The 24,822-nt window shown below is 40.7% G+C and overlaps 1 protein-coding gene across 3 annotated transcripts in view; it reads right to left on the bottom strand.

Moving 5' to 3' along the window:
* Nucleotides 1-5,423: 5,423 nt before the first annotated feature.
* Nucleotides 5,424-24,822, bottom strand: part of N4BP2L2 (NEDD4 binding protein 2 like 2) — a 95,786-nt gene continuing 76,387 nt past the window's right edge. For all 3 annotated transcript variants that reach the window (XM_025363965.1, XM_025363969.1, XM_025363966.1), the window contains exons 7-10: nt 15,452-17,172; nt 11,719-11,804; nt 9,342-9,385; nt 5,424-5,916 (exon numbers count right to left, since the gene is read on the bottom strand). In XM_025363965.1, coding sequence (XP_025219750.1) covers nt 9,356-9,385; nt 11,719-11,804; nt 15,452-17,172 — 1,837 coding nt within the window. In that variant the 3' untranslated portion in view covers nt 5,424-5,916; nt 9,342-9,355. The remainder of the gene's footprint in view (nt 5,917-9,341; nt 9,386-11,718; nt 11,805-15,451; nt 17,173-24,822) is intronic.

Raw genomic sequence — 24,822 nt, forward strand, 5'->3', positions numbered from 1 at the left:
ATTGATTTATGAACAGTAGCATAAGGGCTACCGCCCAGGTACCTGCCCTGTTGCCACCTGAGAAGTGGGGGGCTTCTTGGAGAACTCTTTTCCCAGGGGAAAGTGGCAGAGTCTACCAAAACCATTTATAGAGAAGTATCCAGACTTAAGTTCTCAGTTCCAGGAACTAGGAAGCACCCATTGGTTGATCACCACTGTGACTCTCCAATAGTTCACCCTCAAGAGCGTGATAGAGTGATCCTGTTTTCTGAACCAAAATTCACCATGCCTGCCTGAAAGAAACAACATTCAAAATTGACACCATCCTGGCAAATCCAGAATATATGGTGGCTTTGGCTATAATAATTATTGTAAAGTAATAAATTCTATTTCTGGCAGCTGAGATACTAAAATTGTGAAAAGAAAGTATGAAAAAAGTGTGATTTCCTTCTAAAACAAAATCCAGAGATTTCACAGTTAGCTTTTAGGAAGGGACTGTCCAAGTGGGGAGGGGCTCTGTGCTGAGCATTTCCCTTTCCCCTTGGGATTTCTAGGGGTGGGGTAGGGTGGAGTGGGAGATGAGCTGCTCTCCCTTGAAAATCCATTCCCAGTACGGAAGAAGAAGACTTTCTTCATTCTTCTCAGCACTGCTAAGAAACAATGGAATTTCAAAGACCTCTAAATATTAGGAGGGAACCCATAAGGAACAGAAAATATACATGAATCACAAAAATAGTGACGCAATCTCTGTATCCTATCATACTTCTTACAGGAATGTTTTGCCCAGCCTCGCATGCTACCTTTTTCATTTTAACCTGCACTGGCTAATATGGGGGCCACTGGTCACATGTGGCTAGTGAGCACTTGGAATGTGGCTACTGCAAACACGCTGTGCCCGGGCCCGATGCAGTGGCTCACACTCGTAATCCCAGCACTTTGGGAGGCCAAGGCAGGAGGATCACCAGGAGTTTGAGACCAGCCTGGGCAACATAGTGAGACCCTGTCTCTACCAAAAATTCAAAAATTAGCCAGGTATGGTGGTGTGTGCCTGTAGTCCTACCTCCTCAGGGGGCTGAAGTGGGAGCATCAGTTGACCCAGGGAGTTTGAGACTGCAGTGAGCTATGATGGTACCACTGTACTTGAGCCTGGGCAACAGAGCAAGACCCTGTATCCTAAAAAACATAAAGTAAAATTTTAAAAATACACACTGAATTTTGAAGATTTGGTATGAAAACAGAAATACTAAAAATTTTTTATATTGGTTATATGTTGAAATGGTATGCTGGGTATATTGGGTTAATAGATTATGAGAATTAATTTCATTTATTTTTATCTTCTATTGTGGCTACTAGAAAGTTTAAGTTACATGCATGGCTGGCATTGTATTCCTACTGGACAGGGCTGCGTAAGTATCCATCCACTTCCATTTCCCTCTTTGTTAAGAGGTCCCAGGCAGTAGCCGCAGGAAGACACGCAGCTTTGTGGGCGGGGGTTTCAGCCCAGGGCTTGTGGCAAATGGAGCTATCTAACATGCCAGGAAACATGAGTGTGCTCCTTAGGAGAGGGGGCTGAGCTCAGAGCTTTGGAAATCCTTGCTCCTATGAGAAGGAGATAGAGAAGAGAGCAGACAGCTGAGGAAAGGGTCCTGAGGACACCAGCATTTAAGGACTGTGCCCTCAAGTGGATCTAGCAAAGGAGAGGATGATTGAATGACCAACAAGTAAACAGAACACTGAAAGATGCAGGGAAGCCCAGGGAGGGAGTCAGCAGTACCTGGAGACAATCCTACACACTTTCCTTTCACTTTTCTTTAGTTGACATTTAACTAGTCAACAAACTCTTATTTTCCCCAATGTATTCCTCAAAACCACAGCTTAAAGTAAACTGTTTGGGTATCTGTTTCCTCTCACTAGAGGCAGTGAGAGGGCAAGGAGAGTGTCTTATTTATCCTTGTCAGCCCAGGCTGTACCACAATATCGGCCTGACATTCAGAAGGTGCTTGATAATTGTATATGAACCTCAACTATTTTCTTAAAAGCTAATCCTGAGTTTGGGATTTACTAAAAATTAAAGCTGAACAGGCTGAGTGCGGTGGCTCGTGCCTGTAATCCCAGCACTTTGGGAGGCCAAGGCAGGCTGATCACCTGAGGTCGGGAGTTCCAGACCAGCCTGACCAACATGGAGAAACCCCGTCTCTACTAAAAATACAAAATTAGTCAGGCATGGTGGCACATGCCGGTAATCCCAGCTACTCAGGAGGCTGAGGCAGGAGAATTGCTTGAACTCGGGAGGCAGAGGTTGCGGTGAGCCGAGATCATGCCATTGCACTCCAGCCTGGACAAGAGTGAAACTCCACCTCTAAATAAAATAAATGGCTGAACAAGATAGTGATAATGTAAAGGAGTAACATAAACAGAGCCAGCACGATCTCACTTTGCTACACTAGAAACCAATACTATCATGGACATAAAGAAAATAATCTTATAAACACTATTTTTGTTTTGTTTTGTTTTTTTGAGATGGAGTCTCGCTCTGTCACCCAGGGTGGAGTGCAGTGGTGCGACCTCAGCTCACTGCAAGCTCCACCTCCTGGGTTCACGCCATTCTCCTGCCTTAGCCTCCTGAGTAGCTAGGACTACAGGTGCCAGCTACCACGCCCAGCTAATTTTTTTGTATTTTTAGTAGAGACAAAGTTTCACCGTGTTAGCAAGGATGGTCTCAATCTCCTGACCTTGTGATCTGCCCGCCTCGGCCTCCCAAAGTCCTGGGATTACAGTCGTGAGCCACCGCGCCCGGCCATAAACACCGTTTTTGGCAGTGAAGAAACATTGAAATTTTTCTGTAACTATCACTGTTTAACAAGATGTGGAAAAGTAAGAAGGTATGAAGGAAGAGCTAGTGGAAACCAGGAATATAACCCTCAAACCTAGAGCTCCAAATAACCCTGGACTTGGAATGCTTAGCAATCAATCAGTGGCCGGGCATGGTGCCTCAGGTCTGTAATCCCAGAACCTTGGAAGGCTGTGGCAGGAGGATCACTTGAGGCCAGGAGTCTGAGACCTGCCAGGGCAACACAGCAAGATGACTGTATTAGTCAGGGTTCTCTAGAGAGACAGAACTGATAGGATGGATGGATGGATGGATGGATGGATGGATAGATAGATGGATGGATAGATAGATAGATAAATAGATAGATAGATAGATAGATAGATAGATAGATAGATAGATAGATAGATAGATAGGGAGTTTATTAGGTAGTATTTAACTCAAACGATCACAAGGTCCCACAACAGGCCATCTGCAAGCTGAGGAGCAAGGAAGCCAGTCTGAGTCCCAAAACTGAAGAACTTGGGTCCAATGTTCAAGGGCGGGAAGCATCCAGTGTGGGAGAAAGATGTAGGCTGGGAGGCTAAGCTAGTCTAGCTTTTACACATTTTTCTGCCTATTTTATATTCTGGCCACACTGGTAGCTAATTAGATTGTGCCCACTCAGATTAAAGATGGGTCTGCCTTTCCCAGCCCACTGACTCAAACGTTAATCTCCTTTGGTATCACTCTCACAGATACACCCAGGATCAATTCTTTGCATCCTTCAATCCAATCGAGTTGACACTCTGTATTAACCATCACAACCCCATCTCTATTTTAAAAAGTTAAAAATTAGGCATTGTGGCACACATCTATGATCCCAGACTGGGGAGGCTGAGATGGGAGGATCACTTGAGTAGGTGTAGTGAGCTATGATTGCACCACTGCACTCCAGCCTGGGCAACAGAGCAAATTTAGTGAAGAAACATAAACAGAAAACTACAAAATGAACATAAGGAAAACACTGAGATATCTTAAGTGCAGCACTAAATTCCCAATAAAGATGACGGATTAAACACAAGTATTCAATTTCTCCTTCCTCTTTGAAACCCTGCTAGAATGTAAAGGGGGTTAGTTTGGCTTATTTTATTTTTTTAGCGGAGTGGTTGTTTTGTTACTATTTTTCTTTTAAGCATAAAGAAGAGAGAGAGATCACAGCAACAAAATTTTGGAAACGAGAGCAAAAGGCCAGGTGTTAATTGATTTGGCCAAAAAAAAAAAAAAAAATCCTCTGATTTATAGACAGCCAAGAAACAACACAAATTACCCAGCATAAACCCTAAATCTCCAAAACTGGAAAGTTTGGAGGCGGGGCTGTAAACCAGAAGGGCAGTGTAAAGTCTGTTTAACAAACGAATGTCCACACCCTAAGCAGTTGCCTGCCCCTCCCCAGGCCTAGAGGTTTGCTCCTCTGAGAAGATTAGATAGACATCTGGGAGAAGTAGGGTAAGATAAGACCCCGGGCTCCCTTTCTGCAAACGGAGATTAAGTTGACGTCAACATGTTGAATAGTGAGTAGTCACTCCTTAATTTATATTTTGTAAATATGAATTTTCATATTTTAAGTTTATTAAGTACAACTAAACTAAAACAGAATAAAAAATAATATTAATAACTTGTAGTATAGTACAAGTCCCACAATCCCTAACCAAAATTCTAGAGGTCAGATACACTTCAGAATTCAGAAAGTGTTTGTTGTTTAAAGGTAATAGTACTGTATATTATCCTATATTCCCAGTGGGGTGTGGTGCAGACCTCGGTAAACACATTAATATGTCTACAATGAAATATATGAATATACTTTATACATTCCAAGTGGGATAAATAAGGAGTAAAATTAATTGCCTACATTTTTGAGTCAGGTTTTTTTTTTTCTCTTGGCTCACTACAATCTCTGCCTCTCGTGCTCAAGCAATCATCCCTGCCTCAGCCTCCTGAGTAGGTGGGGCTACAGGCTGTGCCACCACACCTGGCTAATTTTTGTATTTTTTGTAAAGATTGGGTTTCACCATGTTGCCCAGGCTGGTCTCAAACTCCTGGGCTCAAGTGATCCTCCTGCCTCAGCCTCCCAAAGTGCTGGGATTACAGGCATGAGCCACTGTGCCCAGCTCGTATTTGGGTCAGGTTTGGCTGTGAACTTAGTTTTAATGTCAAACTTATTTAAAAACCAGAAACAGGGGCTGAGGGAATGGGCCTTTTTTTTTTTTTTTTTTTTTTGAGATGGAGTCTCGCTCTGTCGCCCAGGCTGGAGTGCAGTGGCCGGATCTCAGCTCACTGCAAGCTCCGCCTCCCGGGTTCCCGCCATTCTCCTGCCTCAGCCTCCCGAGTAGCTGGGACTACAGGCGCCCGCCACCTCGCCCGGCTAGTTTTTTGTATTTTTTAGTAGAGACGGGGGTTTCACCGTGTTAGCCAGGATGGTCTCGATCTCCTGACCTCGTGATCCACCCGTCTCGGCCTCCCAAAATGCTGGGATTACAGGCTTGAGCCACCGCGCCCGGCCGGGAATGGGTCATTTTTTAATGGATATAGAATTGCAGTTTTGCAAGGTGAAAAGAGTTCTGGAGATGGATGCTAGTGATGGTAGCACGAATGTATTTATAACACACTTAAAAGCAGTTAAGATGGTAAATTTTATATTTGTGTATTTTACCACAATGAATACATTTGGAAAAATAACTTTCGATTTTCAGAGCTTTTTAGATTTCAGAATTCTAGAAATGGGATCATTTCTAGACCAATACTTTGATATAGGGGCTAACCTTTTAATCCTAATGCAGTTTTTAAAATAAGGTACTCAAGTTTTCTGTGCCTTATTTTCTTCTATCAAATTATAAAGTATGGTAAACATCTACAAATTAGACAATAAAATGTTTAAATTGTTACCTCCTCTGTTGAGTTTTTTTTATTATTCAGATAACTTATCGAGAATGGTTGGACAGATTATCCAAACTAATTTTGGTATCCAACGGGTATGTCTCTGGAAAGAATCCCTTGGGTTGGCACTGGGCACTCTGACTTTTCTCCATGATCACGATCTTCAGCAGTACCATGAAGACAGCAGAAGTCAACTACAAGCAAACACAAGCCCAGACAAGACCAGAAAACATGTGACATGAACAGAGTTTGTTTTCAGGTTCCCAGTCTTTACTTCCTGAGCTATGCCACTCCCCTGGCATCCAGGACTTCACAACTGTCCCTATAGTCCACACTGCTTAGTCCTGCCTCATTCAAGATCCTGTTCCCTGACATTTCCCAACTCCCTGTCCTTCAGCTGAAACTTGTTCTAGATCCCATTCCCTGAGGATCCAGCTATGTACATTACAAAAAATTAAAAACAAATGTACTAATTCATGCAAATGTGTTAACATGTTTACTGGGCCAATATGTTCCTCTCCTAAAGAACACAATTTCTATTTTGCCAGAGAGCATTTCAAAGGCAATGTTTTGGCCGGGCATGGTGGCTCATGCCTGTAATCCCACCTTTTTGGGAGGCTGAGGTGGGCAGATCACTTGAGGTCAGGGGTTCAAGACCAGCCTGGCCAACATGGCAAAACCCTGTCTCTAAAATAATAAAAATACAAAAATTAGCTGGGTATGGTGGCGGGCCATAATCCCAGCTGCTCAGGGGGCTGAGATAGGAAAATCGCTTGAACCTGGGAGGTGGAGGTTGCAGTGAGCCACTGTACTCCAGCCTGGGCTACAGAGCAAGACTCCATCTCAAAAACAACAACAACAACAACAACAGTAATAATAGTAATAATAATAAAGGCTGGGCACGGTAGCTCATGCCTGTAATCCCAGCACTTTAGGAGGCCAAGGCAGGAAAATCACGAGGTCAAGAGTTTGAGACCAGCCTAACCAACATGATGAAACCCCGTCTCTACTAAAAATACAAAAAAAATTAGCTGGGCATGGTGGCAGGCGCCTGAAATCCCAGCAACTCGGGAGGCCGAGGCAGAGAATCGCTTGAACCCAGGAAGGCAGAGGTTGCAGTGAGCCGAGATTGCACCACTGCACTCCAGCCTGGGCAACAAGAGTGAGACCCCATCTCAAAAAAGAAAGGAAGGGAGGGAGGGAAAAAGAAAGGCAATGCTTTAATCCAAGGCAGTATTTAGGGGAAGGAAATTAACTCTTATTAAGAGTCTAATATTTTTCAGGCATTAGGCCCCATACTTTGCACAGTTTTTTGTTTTTTGTTGTTTTTTTTTTTTTGTAGAGATGGAGATCTTGCTCTGTCACCCAGGCTGGAATGCAGCGGTGCGATCTCGGCTCTCTGCAACCTCCGCCTCCTGGGTTCAAGCAGTTCTCCTGCCTCAGCCTCCCGAGTAGCTGGGATTACAGGTCATGCCACCACGCCCAGCTAATTTCTTTTTTTTTTTTTTTTTTGTATTTTAGTAGAGACAGGGTTTCACTGTGTTGCCTGGGCTGGTCTCTAACTCCTGAGCTCAGGCAATCCACCCACCTCGGCCTCCCAAAGTGCTAGGATTACAGGCCTGAGCCACCACACCTGGCCAGTTTTTTCATTTAATAACTTTGCAAAGTTATTTCATTTAATCCTCATTTAAAAGATAAATATTTTACAAATGAAGAAACTGACACTCTGAGAAGGGTCCTCTGCTTAGGGTCACACACAGGAGGAGCCTTAAGATGGGGACCCATCCTCTTCCTAGCACCCTGCCCCACTGCCATAAAGGAGTACCATGACGTTAAACACCCTGGCAACCAGCAGAGAGAATATTTGTAAATGGGCACTGACTTGTGGCTCCCAGAGCCAACCAGATTCTCCTGCTATTTCCCTCGTTCTAAATTTCTGTTTACCCCTTGAGACAGACTGGTCAGTCAGTACTTAATGCCAAACACAAAACAGAATGCCCTTTCTCAGTAAAATTGTAAAAAAATCTGCACATAGCTACAGCACTCATAAAATACCCTAAAAAGAAAAAAAATAATAATAAAGGGCAGAATGCTCTGTGAGAAGTCCTGATGGTTTAGAATACATGTGGGAGATCAACATGAAAATCAAAATTATGGTCGCAAAAGTGTCCCTGACACAAAGCTACCGATTTTAGCAGATGGAAAAGACTCCTGAAATTGGCCACAGCAAAATACATCCATGCTTGTTGCATGCTGCTTGTACTGGTGTCTCCTTATGTTGGGGCCATCTAGGGGACTTCACTCACTCTAATCTAACTTCAGTCAGAGGTAGGCTAGAGGCTCACTCAGCCAAGTCCTTGCCCAACATGCTATGGCGTCAACTCTAATCCCTACAACACAAACTCCACGAGGGCAGGGGTGTTTTTACTGCTATATCTTCAGTGTCTGACATGAGGCAGCTCCATAAACATTTGCTAAACCATTTTTTTTTTTTTTTTTTTTGAGGCAGAGTCTCGCTCTGTCGCCTAGGCTGCAGTGCAGTGGGGCGATCTCAGCTCACCACAACCTCTGCCTCCCCGGTTCAAGCATTTCTCTTGCCTTAGCCTCCCAAGTAGCTAGGATTACAAGCACCTGCCACCACACCCGGCTAATTTTTGTATTTTTAGTAGAAATGGGGTTTTGCCATGTTGGCTAGGCTGGTCTCAAACACCTGACGTCAGGTGATCTGCCTGCCTCAGCCTCCCAAAGTGCTGGGATTATAGGTGTGAGCCACCACACCAAGCCACATTTGCTGAATAATTGAATGAAGGTCTTCACTTCCTTGCTCTGGAATTCCTCATAGGCTCTTATCTCCTCCTGTACCATATTTATCCCACATTTTTCTAGTGACCCCTGCAAATTTCTAAACTCCTCTCCCAAATCTTCAGTTCTTCTTCCTCTTCTTTCAGGGGAAGCAGGGTTAAAACAAACAAAAAACATTTTTACAGGGTATACATGTATTTCTAGTTGAGAAATGGAAAGTAGGATACTCTTAGAAATAAGTTAAAATGAAAAAACCATATAGTAAGTGCATAGTGCATTCAATTCTTATCAGATGCAGACATATATGCACTGAAATCGTAGCAGCTGTGTTTATTTCATAATTTAGGCATTTGAAAAAAATGGCTATGTGTTTATTTTAATGTCAGCTTGATGACAAGTTCAAAATATAACATGAGCTTGTCTATATGTTTTACCTCTTTTCCTAGATAACCTAATATTTAAATAGAACCTACACCCCTAATTCCTAGCCCTCGTCATGTATCAACCCAAGGGGGGAAATGTCTCATAAACTGTGCATTGATAGAACGCTGTAAAATATGTTCTAACCAGTAAAGTGGGAAAATAAATTTGGGAGCAACAATCTAAGCTTTGTTGTATTTCAGAAAAGATCTACACTTAAAGGAAACAAAAACATCACATGTACAATAAGCACACAAGGTTGCTATGGTAACAAACTTCATTTTTTATATTTTACTCTCCAGTCGTGCTATAATACATATGAGCTATTACAACCAAATAACGTCAACATTAACTATTCTGTGATCAAACAGAGGTCTCTAGAATACGTCATACTTACGGTTCAAGGAATTTTCATTTTTCAACCATCTTCTTCTGTCTTTTCTAGAAATTATAATTAAAATACATATTAGTAAAATACATAAAATATTAATATTTGGCATTGGAGTTAAGTTTGCACTGTCATTTTACTCATGTAGGGACACTCCTAAAATGACAGAAGAAATATAACAGTGGCTCAATCTCAGCACTTTGGAGGCCGAGGTGGGTGGATCACCTGAGGGCAGGAGTTTGAGAACAGCCTGGCCAACAGAGCAAAACCCCGTCTCTACTAAAAATACAAAAATTAGGTGGGTGTGGTGGCGCATGCCTGTAGTCCCAGCTTCTTGGGAGGCTGAGGCAGGAGAATCTCCTGAACCTGGGAGTCAGAGGTTGTATTCGGCTGACATCATGCCACTGCACTCCAGCCTGGGTGAGAGAGTGAGACTGTCTCAAAAAAAAAAAAGAAAGAAATATAATAACCATAAATATCTATTTATTTACTTATTTATTTTGAGACAGAGTTTTGCTCTGTCGCTCAGGATGGAGTGCAGTGGCACAATGTTGGCTCACTGCAACCTTCGCCTCCTGGGTTCAAGTGATTCTCCTGCCTCAGCCTCCCAAGTAGCTGTGATTACAGACAAGTGCCATCACACACAGCTAATATTTTTGTTTTTAGTAGAGACAGGATTTCACTCTGCTGGCCAGGCTGGTCTCGAACTCCTGACCTCAAGCGATCCACCCAATTTGGCCTCCCAAAATGCTGGGATTATCGGCATGCGCCACCACGCCTGGCCACAAATGTCAATTTAAACACTTAAAATATTGTTCTGTGTGTGTGTGTATGTGTGTTTTAAGTAGCAATAAAGTCTCCATGGGGAAAAAGGAGAAACAAGAAGTTGAGAAAAAATGTATTTGGTTTTACTAAATGGACAAAATGAGTCTACTTTTCCCATAACAGTGTTTATGAGAACAGTTAAAAAATACCTACTGTCCTGAACTATTCTGTAATGATTCACTAAATTTTGATTTTACTATTCATTTCAAAATGCACCCATTAGCATTGCCTCTGGACACATTTAAATAATAACCAACTAATGTGAACAGAACTCCAGGCACCCCCACTAGGTTAGGTGAAATACTGGCTTTTCCAGTTTCTCTGTCATCCTTCTAACCCTCCAAGCCAGTCCTCCTCCAGCTACCTGGAAAATGAACAGCCCTCAGAATAGTCATGTCTGTCACTGTGGACCACAGATCACAATAGGAAGGTGCTTCCAAGTCAAGTAACTACAAATCTAATTGGTAGCTGTTACTCTATCATAACGGATAAGACTGAGGGCTGGACAGGAGAAAAGATACAATGAAGAATAAAGGACTCTCCTACAGTGGGTGCCTTAGTCATCCCCAGTGAGTCCTTATACCTGTATATTCTTCCACAAAGTTAGGGAATTACATGCAACTTTCTCTTTGGGACTAATTGAAAGGAAACATGCCTATATTATCCACTCATCCCCATCCATATATATTCTTTTTCTAATTTAAGGTATCTAGCACTTCTCTCAAGTTTGATAAATTTTATTTTTTATTCCATAATTTTAAAAATTTTATTGACACAAAATAATTGTACATATTTATGAGCACAATGTGTTTTGATACATGTGCACATTGTATAATGATCAAATCATGGTAATCAGCATATATATGACTTCAAATATTTATTATTTCTTTGTAGTCAGAACATTCAAAATCCTCTCCTCTAGTTATTTTGAAATATAGAATGCATTATTGTTAACTATAGTTAACTATAGTCACCCTCCCTGCTGTGCAATGAACACCATAGCTTGTACAATGGAATAATATTCAGCCATAAAAAAGAAGGAAATTCTGTCATTTGCAACAACATGGATGAACCTAGAAGAAATTATGTTAATTGAAATAAGCCAGACACAGAAAAATATACACTGCATGATTTCACTCATGTGAAATCTAAAAAGTTAATCTCATAGAAGTAGAGAATAGAATAGCAGTTTCTATTTGAAAGCCATAAAAATATACCTCCACTGGCCAGGTGTGGTGGTTCATGCCTGTAATGCCAGTACTTTGGGAGGCCAAGCCAAGAGAATCACCTGAGGTCAGGAGTTTGAGACCAGCCTGACCAACATGGAGAAACCCCGTGTCTACTAAAAATACAAAAACTTATCTGGGTATGGTGGCACATGCCTGTAATCCCAGCTACTAGAGAGGCTGAGGCAGGAGAATCACTTGAATCCAGGAGGCAGAGGTTGTGGTGAGCACAGATCGCGCCATTGCACTACAGCCTGGGCAACGAGCGAAACTCCATCTCAAAAAAAAAAAAAATATATATATATATATACACACACACACGCACACGTATATACCTCCACTGACATCTTCCATTGCAAATAGATCATCTTTAGTGTCTTCCAGTCAAGAGGAACCACATAGTCATCAGGCAACAAGGATTCTGTGAAAAAAAGAAAGAACTAATCTCATCTCTGATGTCACACAGATTTTTACCCTAACTGTGAAGACATGCAAACCTGTTATCTAACCACCATACCGTTAACAGTCTAGTTTTAAAGATATTTCGGTGATGTCTAAAGCTGGAGTTTGTCTCAGATCTCAATTAGTAAACACTAACCAGACTCTAATACTAGGATATATTTGCATTCTTGCCTTATTTACAAGGCCACTGACCATGAGCTTGGCCCATCCAATCTAGCCAAACAAATTGCTTCATAGCCTCTATTTATGGTTTCCTCTTTATCCCTTTCAAGCACATGCCATTTCCAAATATGAAATTCTTTCCCTCTGCTTTTCTTTTGAGATACATTCTTTCTCCCTTGTATAAACAGTACTTATGATGCACTGCCACATGGAAGGCATTCCAGACAAAACGATAACCTCAAATTCTCTTCTACAATCCTTTTAGCACTACTAATGTCACTCATAAAATATTCATAAGCTTATCATTTATATTTTCTATGTGCAGTAATTTTGTTTTATGTTAGTCTTGTCTCCCCATTTAGAAGGTAAGCTATTTGATGAATGAGGTCTATTTCCTTTAAAAAGCTTTCAGAAGTTTAATTAGCGGATGCTTGATCATTGTTGATTATGATGATATCGTGCATTCAAGGTAAGAGGAGGCATAGAATCTTTTCACAATAGTGTCTTCATGCATTCTGGTGCCTCTCTAAAGCAGTGATTGTTAATCTTTTTGCATCATAGACCCCTCTGAGGACCTGATAAAATCTACGGACCTCCCCCCAAAAAATGGCACAAAATAACCCCCAAAATTTTACATACAATTTCAGAATACGGACCTTGACTAAGATCCCAGATCTAAAACATCTTCAGTTATCACTTAGAGCTCCCCAAAGCAAATGCATTTACTTTGAAAAAATTGGTATGTTTCTTTGGTGTATGTAGGTGGGTAGAAAAATTACAGCACATAGGCTGGGTGAGGTGGCTCACACCTGTAATCCCAGCACTTTGGGAGGCCAAGATGGGTGGATCACAAGGTCAGGCGTTGGAGACCAGCCTGGCCAAGATGGTGAAACCCCATCTCTATTAAGAATACAAAAAGAAAAAAAAAATTAGCTGGGTGCGGTGGCAGGCGCCTGTACTCCCACTTAGTTGGAAGGCTGAGGTAGGAGAATCGCTTGAACCTGGGAGGCAGAGGTTGCACTGAGCCAAGATCTCACCACTGCACTCTAGCCTGGGCGGCACAGCGTCCGTCTCAAAAAAAAAAAAAAAAAAAAAAAAAGAGAAAAAAGAGGAAAAAGAAAAATTACAGCAAATAGTCAAGATGTAATTATTCACAAAGTTTACAAATATGATAAATATGATGCCAGAGCCCCAAGAGCAGGTTGATAATTATGACTCCTTGGCCCTAGGACTTAGTCAATCTTTGGTCTCAGCTGCGAGACCAAATTTATCTGGAGCATCAGAAGCTTAGGAGCCAAGTAAAAAAACTCAGGGTGACAAGCTTTGAGATGGAACAGGTCCCCAAGGAATCCTGAGAAGTATAGAACAACAGAAGATACAGGAGAACTACAAAAATCGGAGCTTTGGCCTCTTGAGTCTTACAGCTTCTGTCCCCAAGGAAGAGCACTAGAAAGTATCAGCTATTGAGTTACAGATAAGGAAAAGTTGGGATAAATATCATAAAGACATTATCTTAAATATGCTCATGATTGAAGACAGATTTTTTTTTTTTGAAACAGTCTTACTCTATTGCCCAGGCTGGAGTACAGTGGTGCGATCTCAGCTCACTGTAACCTCCGTCTCCCAGATTCAAGCAATTATCCTGCCTCAGCCTCCTGAGTAACTAGGTTTATAGGCACATGCCACAATTCCTGGCTAATTTTTGTATTTTTAGTAGAGATGGGGTTTCACCATGTTGGCCAGGCTGGTCTCGAACTCCTGACCTTAGGTGATCCACCCGTCTCAGCTTCCCAAAGTGCTGGGATTACAGGCGTGAGCCACTGTGGCTGGCCCAAAAAGAAATTTAGGTGGAATATTAAAAAATCATATTTTTGCTTGTTTTATTCACATGTAGATTTTTTTCATTTCCAAAAATAACAATTTTTTTTTTTTTTGACATGGAGTCTCACTCTGTCGCCCAGGCTGGATTGCAGTGGTGTGATCTCTGCTCATTGTGACCTCTGCCTCCCAGGTTCAAGTGGTTCTCCTGCCTCAGCCTCCTAAGTAGCTAGGATTACAGGCACATGCCAGCATGCCCAGCTAGTTTTTGTATTTTTAGTAGAGCATGTTTTTACCATGTTAGCCAGACTGGTCTCAAACTCCTGACCTCAAGTGATCATCCCGCCTCGGCCTCCAAAAATGCTAGGATTACAGGTATGAGCCACCACACCCAGCCCCAAAATAACAACCTTAAGAGCCTGAAGGAACCTTTTAAGTCAACTAGTCAGACTTCCACCTCATCCCTTCAGCATCCTTTACAGACTGCCTTTAAAAAGTAAATTCAGCTATTTCAGATATCTTTCCTTCATGTAATCTTTGCAATCTCCCATTTACTAATGTTGTATTTGGGAGCCATAATTGTGAATGAGAAAGGAAAGAGCCATGTGTTAAACAAAATAAACGCAGAAAGTAGAAAGTTTCTTTACGGCCAGGAGCAGTGGTTCAGGCCTGTAATCCCAGCACTTTGGGAGGCTGAGGTGGGTGGATCACCTGAGGTCAGGAATTGCAGACCAGCCTGGCCAACATTGTAAAACCCCGTCTCTACTAAAAATACAAAAATTAGCTGGGCGTGGTGGCGGGCGCCTGTAATCCCAGCTACTCAGGAGGCTGAGGCAGGAGAATTGCTTGAACCTGGGAGGTGGAGGTTGCAGTGAGCCGAGATTGCACCATTGCACTCCAGCTTAGGCAACAAGAGCGAAACTCCGCCTCAAAAACAGAAAGAAAGAAAGTAGAAAGGTTTTCTTTCTTTTCTTTTTTTTTTTTTTTAAAGCAGCCTATCTCTGGCTGGGCGCAGTGGCTCATGCCTGTAATCCTAGCACTTTGGGAGGCCGAGGCGGGCGAATCACGGGGTCAGGAGATCGAGACCATCCTGGCTCACACGGTGAAACACCATCTCTACTATAAGTATTAAAAAATTAGCCGGGCATGGTGGCCGGCCCCTGTAGTCCCAGCTACTTGGGAGGCTAAGCCAGGAGAATGGCGTGAACCCGGGAGGCAGAGCTTGCAGTGAGCCAAGATTGCGCCACCGCATTCCAGCTTGGGTGACAGAGTGACACTCCATCTCATAAATAAATTAATAAATTAATAAAGCAGCCTATCTCTACTGGATTACATAATCCCTTTTTGCCTGCTTCATCCTCCATTCTTCCCAGTATCTATTGAAATTGAGAGCCCAAGTATTCTACGTTCTCAAAGACATTGAAGGAGACATGAAGACTACCGACAGCAAAAGGTGGGGACTTTGAAGATCAAGCACCGTTTGCTACGGGTCCTCACTCACTGCTGAAAAGCACCACGAGATTAATAAGCTGCATGAGATCACTAACCACCAGGTAGAAACACCTCTAAAATTGCTTACATATGTTAAACTGGATCTTTTACTTTTAGCAAAAGAAAACAACTTACCCATTGGAACGCCTGGAGATCCAAAAAGCTTTACTAGTTGCAAGGCAAACCCTTGTGATAATGGTAGCCCAAGGGAACTACAGTGAGTGCTTGTTAAGTCTTGGTTGTCCTCAGCTGGTAATTGCTTAGGTTCTTCCCATCTTTTCAGCTTTCCATCAAATCTTTCATTTAAAAAGTGAAAATCAGAACTGATTCCCAAAGAGCACGAAGTGTCAGGATGACTATGTAAAATTTCTGGGGAAATAAACCCTGCATCATTTAGTTTATTACCTACTCTTGTCTGAGATTCGAAAGTCAAAAACAGTTTCTTGTTTGTAAAAGATGCCTTCCAAATACTAGACATATTATGCAGCACAAAAGAAGGAATATAATTTTTGTATAAAGATGCAGAGCACCTTAGTCTGTTAAATGACAGGCAATGAGAATAACGCTGTCCACCAATATTTAAAGGGGGAGCTTTGATAATATCAAGGTAAAACCACAATGGATGATGATCAAAGGTCATAAGTTTTTGCTTATTCTCCTCTTCACTGTTTCTTTCTGAAATTCTATCTTTTTCTTCTCCCAAAGTAATTTTTAGTCCATGGTTTTTTGTTAACAGGTCACATTTCTCCCTGTCTTTTACACTGATATGACTCTGTCCTAATAAGTTAAAATTTGGTACCAAATTGAAAATCCTTTTCTTATTTTTTGTTGATTGTAAAGCATTCTTTGGTATATCCAGTTGAGGTAAGCAGCTTCTGAAGAGGTTTGTTTCTATGAATGAATCTATAGTTTCAGGTGGAGGTGAAAAATCTTCATTTCCTATCAGTAGTTTGTCTCTCAATATTTCTGGACTGCTTCCTGGTCCGGATGCTGCCACCGAAGTGAAGATCAATTGAATCCATTGCCCTCTGCTGTCAGGACCAGTCAACTTATGTGCTCTATCTTTCTTTGGTTCACATATAAACTTATGAGGTCCTGCAGGCCAGCTACCAAAATAGGGCTGTCTGTCAGAGCCCAGCTGTAAATCTTCATCAGATAAACTGGTTGTGAAAAAAACCCAGTGACTGATTTTAATTGCATACACTTGTTCCTCTCTTAAACCTTTATCTGACACTCTGATTCCACGTTGATGGCACAGAACGGGTTCACGTGGGAGACTTTTATCTACTATTTCTCTCTTCTTCATAAATGAGCATGAAGTTTCCGCAGCAAGGTTCTGGGTGTCTAACGCTATGGTATGCCTATCTCTAATATGCTTTTCTACCTTCATGCCAGAGCAGTCATCAGTTGTTACACAGGAAAGGTTCTGAGTCACTATTGGACTAGTAACAGAGGTTTCATCTGGCATCAGTGACAAACTTACAAACAAGTTATCACCTTCCTTAGAGAGGTAATTCTTTGGTGTGTTGTCCAATTCAACTATAGACATAACGTTTTGGAAACTGTGTTTAGGATCTTTATTTTTCCATCTTTTTTCTTTATACCCAGTCACAAAATCTCTGACTTCATTTTGTAGACCACCAGTGAAAGGATATTCTGATTCTCTTCTGGTCTTTGCAATGTCTTCCTCTTCACTCTGAGATGGGTCCTGATCTCCTGGTGTAAGATCACTCAAGAATTCTAATGAGTTTTCCTCCATGATTTTATTCTGACTGTTCTGCTTTTTGTTTCTTTTTCTGTTCCTCTTCTGTTTGGCTTTGCTGAGCCTATGCCCAGTTTTCTTCAAAACTCTTCCTCTGAAATATCAAAGAATTAAGAAAATGTATGACTTAATTACATGTATAACATAAGCAAACTATAACATCATACTCTTCATGTGCAGATTTAAAAACCTTTAGTACAAGGGAATCTCAAGTGTGCATGTACTTTTTGTTTGTTTGTTTTTTGAGACGGAGTCTCGTTTTATCGTCCAGGCTGGAGTGCAGTGGTGCGATCTTGGCTCACTGCAACCTCCACCTCCCGGGTTCAAGTGATTCTCCTGCCTCATCCTCGCAAGTAGCTGGCATTACAGGTGCCCACCAACACGCTCGGTTAATTTTTTAGTAGAGACAGGGTTTCACTATGTTGGCCAGGCTCCTGACCTCAGGTGATCCGCCCGCCTCAGCCTCCCAAAGTGCTGGGATTACAGGCAAGTGCTACCACGCTGGCCATACTTTATATTATATTTAAAATCACTTTTTTTAAAAAGAGATACTTTAATCCTATACATTAAAAATGAGTACACTTTGAGAAAGTTAAAGCAAATATGCATACAATCATTTCAGAAATAACTTTTAAAAAACCTAATATTTTCCTTAAAGGAAATAGTTCATATATAAGCATGTATTAACAGGGATATTTTCTGAGAAATGCATCGTTAGGCAATTTTATCACTGTGTGAACATCACAGTGTACTTATACAAATCTATGTGATGTAGTCTACACCACACCCAGGCTATATTATATAGCCTATTGCTCCTAGGCTGAAAAACTGTACAGCCTGTTACTACACTGCATACTATAGGCAATTATAAAACGTTAGTAAGTATTTGTGTATCTCAACATATCTAGAGGCCAGGCACGTGGCTCACGCCTGTAATCCAGGACTTTGGGAAGCTGAGGTGGGTGATCACCTGAGGTCAGGAGTTCGAGACCAGCCTCCAGTATCTCCTCTCACTTCCTGTTGTTTCTTGTTTGATTTGATCCAGAGAAAGGAGAGGCAACAGGAGAAAAGTCTCAAGATACAAGTTAGTGATAATAGGAGTCAAGGCCCAAGAACTGCTGTCATGAAAAGGACTCAACCCTTGCCAGCTGAGTATCTTCTGTTTATGCACATGTGAGCGTTTGAAAATGAGAGGAGGAAGAAAAGAGAGAAGGAAATGTTTTGTACAATTTTCTTTTTAAATCAAGAGGCAGTGTTGCATAATGGTTAAAGAGTGTGGACTTTAGAGCGAATCAAACTAGGTCTGAACCTGCCACTAGCCACGTGACCCTGAGCACATTCTTCAGCTTCTCTGTATATCAGTTGTCTTTGTAAAATGGGGTTAAGTCTAGCCTTTGCCCTTACTTGATATAGTTTTGAAGATTAAGTGAGTTGGTACATGTAAAGCAATTAAACAGTCCCAATACATAAAGGTAACATCTTTTTTTTAAAGCCAGTTTTCCAAGTACAGTTGTAGACCTTAGTCTTTCTGATGGTATACGGAACTATAGACATTTTGGTGGTGAGCCATATTTCAGTAACTGCATTTCCCTATATTAGGGCTCTCTTTCTTTGTACAGTAGAGAGCTGTTCTGAGGGACAGTGACCACACATTAAGTGCATTAAGCTCCATAGAATCACCAGTGCTGCAGTGAGTCTCTTATATCCTTAGCATATTACCATGTAATCAAATGAATAATGCAACAACAAACTCTATTTGTTTTCTTTTCTCCTTGCCCTGAAACAGAATGGTTCACATTTGAGTAAAGACAGGGGAGTTTGTTTTCAGAATGACAAACTAGTCTGCAGGATGAATTTCATAACTGACATTGTACCTTGGACTGCAACTAGGACTTTCATTGGAATCAGGTAGAACCAACCATGAAGGAGCCTCTCTCCCTAATCTGCCCTCAGGTCAAGGCTCCATATGAGCAATGGAAAAGCCAGGCTAGATGGCCCATAACTGAAATCAACAGATGGGCACACGTGCCTCCTCCTGGAGCTAATTCACTCATGGGGTGGAGGCAGTGAGAAGGGATCACATTCTGGATACTGTTTTGAAGGAAAAATAAGCAAGATTTGAAAACAAATCAGATACAGGGTATGAGGAAAAAGATAAGAATCAAGTATGAGTACCAGGAGATTGGCCTAATTAGAGGGATGAAGTGGTTACTTACTGCAACATAAAAGTCTGCGAGAGATGGGTTTGGAGAGAGGGTTGGTAAATCAGTTCCCTCAAAGTCCAGCTCAGAGTAGGCTAATCTGTCCTTAAAAAAGAGGTCAGAAAGTGAAAAAGAAGAGGGCTTCTCTAATACTCCCCAAGAGTTCCTTTGCTTTCTAAGCAGATTACAATCAGCTGTTTAGGAACAGGATACTAGGGACCCTGCTAATGTCTTTTTTTGTTGTTTTTTTCTCCTGAGTCTGCTTTCTAGGGAAGGACCTGCTAATGCTAACAACCCGCTATGGTTGCTAATGCTAACAACCCAGAGAAGTAAACACTGGACCATGAAAGAATACGGTGGTTTAAAAAGTAAACTATTGGAGTCTGGGAGATCAGGCAGTTTATTAAGGCAGTTTGCTAAGAGTTAATCAAAGAAATCTCTAAGGATTAGAATTCCAACTGAAAATACAACAGAATGCCAAGAGGTATGAAAATCCTCAGACTGACTCTACAATGAAGTGCCAGAGACATATACCAGTTCTGCACCACTGGAGCTCTGTATAGCTACCGTCCTTATTTCAGAAACAGTGGCCATGGCTTTCTGGAAAGGAAACACAAACCAATAACAGTGACTTGTGAATCTCCTGGGAAATAAGAGACTTGGTAGTGATGGTGGTGGTGATAACTTCTGCTTGAATGTGGCTAATCAGTAGATGCATTTTCTTTAGAAACATCTATCTAGAAAGTGTGAGAATCTCATCAAAGCTGTGTCAAGGATCATTAAATGTGATCTCACTGGTGCTGATTCATTTAGGAATGAATGGCACCATTAGAAGAAAAAAAATCACTAAATAAAAGTTAGTCATGGAGAGGAAATCAAAAGAGTTAGAGGCACAGGATGTAGCTTTGAAAAGAACGAAGAAATTAAGAAATGAACAAATGGTAACATATCTATGATGAGTAAGATTTTGCTTTCTAGATGATAGCTTAGAATCCAAGCTGCTAGGTAGCAATGGAGTGTACCTCTCAAGAATTAGAAAGTGTTTGTTCAGGTACAAGCTAACCTAACCAAGTGAACTGTGACCGGATGACAAAGGTGAGAGAGCATCCAGATAAAGCTGAAGAAAGCAGGAAGGGAGGTTGGAAACCATGGTGAGTAATAACCTTCATGGAAAAAAAAATAATTAAGGGGGCCAGAAGAAAACATTTCCCAATGCAGAATCCTAGATACTAATTTATGATAATGGGCAATAAATGAAGTAAATCTGAGATTAAATCACATGCAGATTATAAAAGGTCTCATGGCTTTGTGGAATGACCAGTTGAAATAACTGAGGCCAGGTCCTGGTCCTGTTTCAGTAATAGCCAAGTCCAGGCCTTAGCTAGCAGTGGGATCCCTCAGCTAGCAGTGGGATCTTGGGCAAATCATGTCTTTCTAAAACGAGGAAAATACCCCTCCTTGCAAAGCTGTTGTAAGGACTACTAATATAGATACTCTTAAATAACCTCTACTCAACTGATAGAGCAGATCAATTGATTCTCTCCATTGCCTCTGTACAATAAGGACAGATATTAACGACTCACACTAAATGCTCCCAGCTAGATGGCTGCTCTCCAGTGTAACTGAATGCTTTTGCTGTCACTGTTTAGAACTGTATATTTATAAAGAGTCAGATGGGTTTATTCCCAAGTCTGTTTATGCCAATAATAATTTTTACTATAATTATATAGTTTGTCTCACTAAACATGAAGTGTTAAACAACTGTTAAATAGGCAGGATAACTATGAAATTTGGTTAAAAATAATAAAGACCTATGATTATGCACTCATATTGCTTTGAATATTTCTTTGGGTTCTACTTCCAATTTATATCAACAGAAACTAGAAATTCCTGACTACACACTACAGATGTGGTTTATGCATGAAAAAAGTTAAACTGCACTGAACAAAATTATACATAAAAATTGCTGAATACACATAAAAACATTTATTTTAAGTTCAAATAAAATGTTTAAAGCATGTATCATTTCATAATAATTCTTTAAACAATTTTTTCAATGAACTAACCAGCTATCTGTCCCAATCATGTGAGAGAAGAGGGCTTTAATTATAAATAAAGCACCTATTACAATGCTTGACACATAGTGGGTACTTCATAAATGGCAGCTCTTATTTTTATTATGTATTAACAACAACAAAAGCAATCTTATAAATTTCACTGAGACTCCTATGGTGCAATTCAAGAGTAGAATGTGGCAATGTGATACTTATGCTTTACTTAAAACAAACAGTTGAGTTAGAAGAACTGGAAAATTCTCCAAAAATGTAATTTACTTAATGTAATTGCAAATGATTGGAAGTGGAAAAAATTTTTTTAAACTAAGTAGCATATATAGACAAACTGATAAATCCACCATCTTTCTCAGAGATTAAAACACCTTTCTCAGTAATTGATAGAACAATGAGACAAAATAAAGACACAGAAGTTTAACTAGCATAATAATGATTGAGCACACTAACATGGAACACCACATCCAACAACTGGTGAAAACACATTCTTTTCACGCTCACATATAATATCTATAGAAATTAACTGGGCCATAAAGCTAGACCCCCAAAGATTTCAAAGAATTACTAATGTATGGACCATAATATAGTTAACCTTGAAATTACTAACAGTAATTTTTTTGGAAAAAATTATAAACATGAAAAAATTTATAGGTAGAAAAATTATAATGGAAATACTTAGAACTGAATAACAGTAAAAAAATATATATATAAAGTGATTTTTGTTTGTTTGTTTTTTAAGATAGAATCTTGCTCTGTTACCCAGGCTGGAGTATAGTGATATGATCACAGCTCACTGTAGCCTCTACCTCCAGGGTTCAAGTGATTCTCCTGTCTCAGACTCCAGAGTAGCTGGGACTACAGGAGCGCCACCACGCCTGGCTCTTTTTCTTTCCTTCCTTTCCTTCCCTTTTTTCCCTTCTTTTCCTTCCTTCCCTCCCTCCCACCCACCCCTGCTTCTCTCTCTCTTGCTCTCTCTTTCTTTCTGACGTGTTCTCCATGTTGTCTAGGCTGGTCTCAAACTCCTGGACTCAAACGATCTGCCTGCCTCAGCCTCCCAAAGTGCTGGGAATACAGGTGTGAGCCACTGCACCTGGCCTAAAAAGTGATACTTAAAGGGATATTTGCATGAACATTCACATTAAAAAGGAAAGACACAAAATTAATGAGTCAACCACACAACTGAAGAAGTTACAGAAAAGAAGAGCAAAATAAACTTCAAAAAAGTAGAAGAGGCTAGCCATGGTGGTGCACGCCTGTAATCCTAGCAATTTGGAAACCTGAGGTGGGAGGATTGCTTGAGGTCAGGAGTTTTAAGACCAGCCTGGGCAACATAGCAAGATTCTGTCCATATTTTTAAAAAAGAAAACAATATATCTACACACACATATTCTTTTAAGTAGAAGAAAGGGAATAATAAAAAACACAACCTCCTGGTGAGATTAAGGAAGAAAAAAAGGAAATGAGCATTACAAATAGAAAAGAAGGCACAATTACAGATCCAGAGAAATTTTAAAAGATAAAAGATTAATTATATGAATAACTTTATAACAACAAATTTGAAAATTTAAGTGAAATGTAATTTATACATTTATTTATATATTTAGCTAGAAAATACAAGTTATTTAATTAATTTATTTCTGAGACAGGGTCTCACTCTGTTGCCCAGGCTGGAGTGCAGTGGTGTGATCATGGCTCACTGCAACCTTGAGCTCCCAAGCTCAAGCGATCCCCCTCACCTCAGCTTCCCATGTAGCTGGGACCACAGGTATGTGCCACCATGCCCAGCTGCCCAGCTATTTTTTTTTTTAAGAGACAGGGTCTCACTATGTTCCCCAGGCTGGTCTTGAACTCCTAGGCTCAAGCAATCCTCTTGCCTTGGCCTCTCAAAGTCCTGGGATTACAGGCCCAGCACACACAGCCAAAAACACAAGTTATTAAAATTGACTAAAAAGAAACAGAAAGCCTGGGTAGTCCTAGAATGGTAAAACAATAAAGGTTAAGTTTTTCCCCCCAGCAAGGGAATTCCAAGTTCAGGTGACTTTTCAGAAAAGTTCTACCAAATATTCAAGGAATTGTTCATTGCAATTAGATGCACAATTTTCCAGAGAAAAGAAAAAGAAAGAATACCTCCAGGTTTTTTTTCAAAATGCTAACATAGATTGATAGAGCCAGGAAGTTACACAAAAATGAGAACTTTCAGACTAGTCTCAGTTAAATACAAAAACCCTAAATAAAATATCACCAAACTACCTCCAGTAATGTGTAAAACAGATAATACATTATGATTTAACTGGTTTATCTCAAGATTGCAAGACTCATTTATACTAGACTATCCATTAATATAATTAACCACATCAGCAGGTTAAAGGAGAAAACACATCTAAAAGCTTTTTAATAGTGGTAGAAATTGTTTTATTTATTTTCTATCTGTGTACTTAAAACACTCAAAATCCATTACTATTTAAAAATAACACACATAACTCTTAGTAAACCAGGAATAGATGAGAACTTCCTTAATTAACAGTGAGTACTATGATCCTATCACAAACATAATTTCTAATATGAGAAATATTAAAAACATTTCTTTAAATCAGAAACAAGACAAGAAAGCCTATTATCACCAGTTCCATTCAACATTGTATAGGCCCTCTGTATTCATGAAAGATATATCAGACAAAATAGAAAAGGAAAATAACGAAGAGATACAAGGACTGTAAAGGAAGAAAAAAATTAGTATTCTTGGCAGGGCACGATGGCTCACATCTGTAATCCCAGCACTTTGGGAAGCCGAGGCAGGTGGATCACCTGAGGTTGGGAGTTCGAGACCAGCCTGACCAACATGGAGAAACCCTGCTACTAAAATACAAAAAATTAGCCGAGCATGGTGGCGGGCGCCTGTAGTCCCAGCTACTTGGGAGGCTGAGGCAGAATTGCTTAAGCCGAGGAGGCAGAGGTTGCAGTAAGCCCAGATCTGGCCACTGCACTCCAGCCTGGGTGACAGAGGGAGACTCTGTCTTTAAAAAAAAAAAAAAAAAAAAAAAAGTCAACTAATGAGTGATGTCAGCAAAAATGGTGGAGTAACAAACTCCAAAAGCTCATCCCTTCACAACAGAAGTGACTAAACAGGAAAGAACTGTCAGAATCAACTTTATCAGAACTGTGAAAACAGATCAAGGGTTTACAGCAACTGGGCAAAATGTTTAATAAAGAGAAAAAAAAAGAAAGCTGAGTCTCAGTAAGAAATATTTGTTAGTTTTTAAAATTTTTATGAAGCAGGGTATGGCTGTTTCCTAGGCTGGAGTGCAGTGGCTACTCACAGAACTGAGCACAGCACACTACGGCCTCAAACTCCTGGCCTCAAGTTATCCTCCCGCCTCAGCCTCCAAAGCGGCTGGGACTATAGGCATATGCCACTGTGCCCAGCTCTTTGTAGTGGTTTTAACTTACTCTGGCCCCATCTACTGCTCTGCAGAT

Source organism: Theropithecus gelada, chromosome 17 (genome assembly GCF_003255815.1).
Source record: "Theropithecus gelada isolate Dixy chromosome 17, Tgel_1.0, whole genome shotgun sequence".
NCBI classification, from domain to species: domain Eukaryota; kingdom Metazoa; phylum Chordata; class Mammalia; order Primates; family Cercopithecidae; genus Theropithecus; species Theropithecus gelada.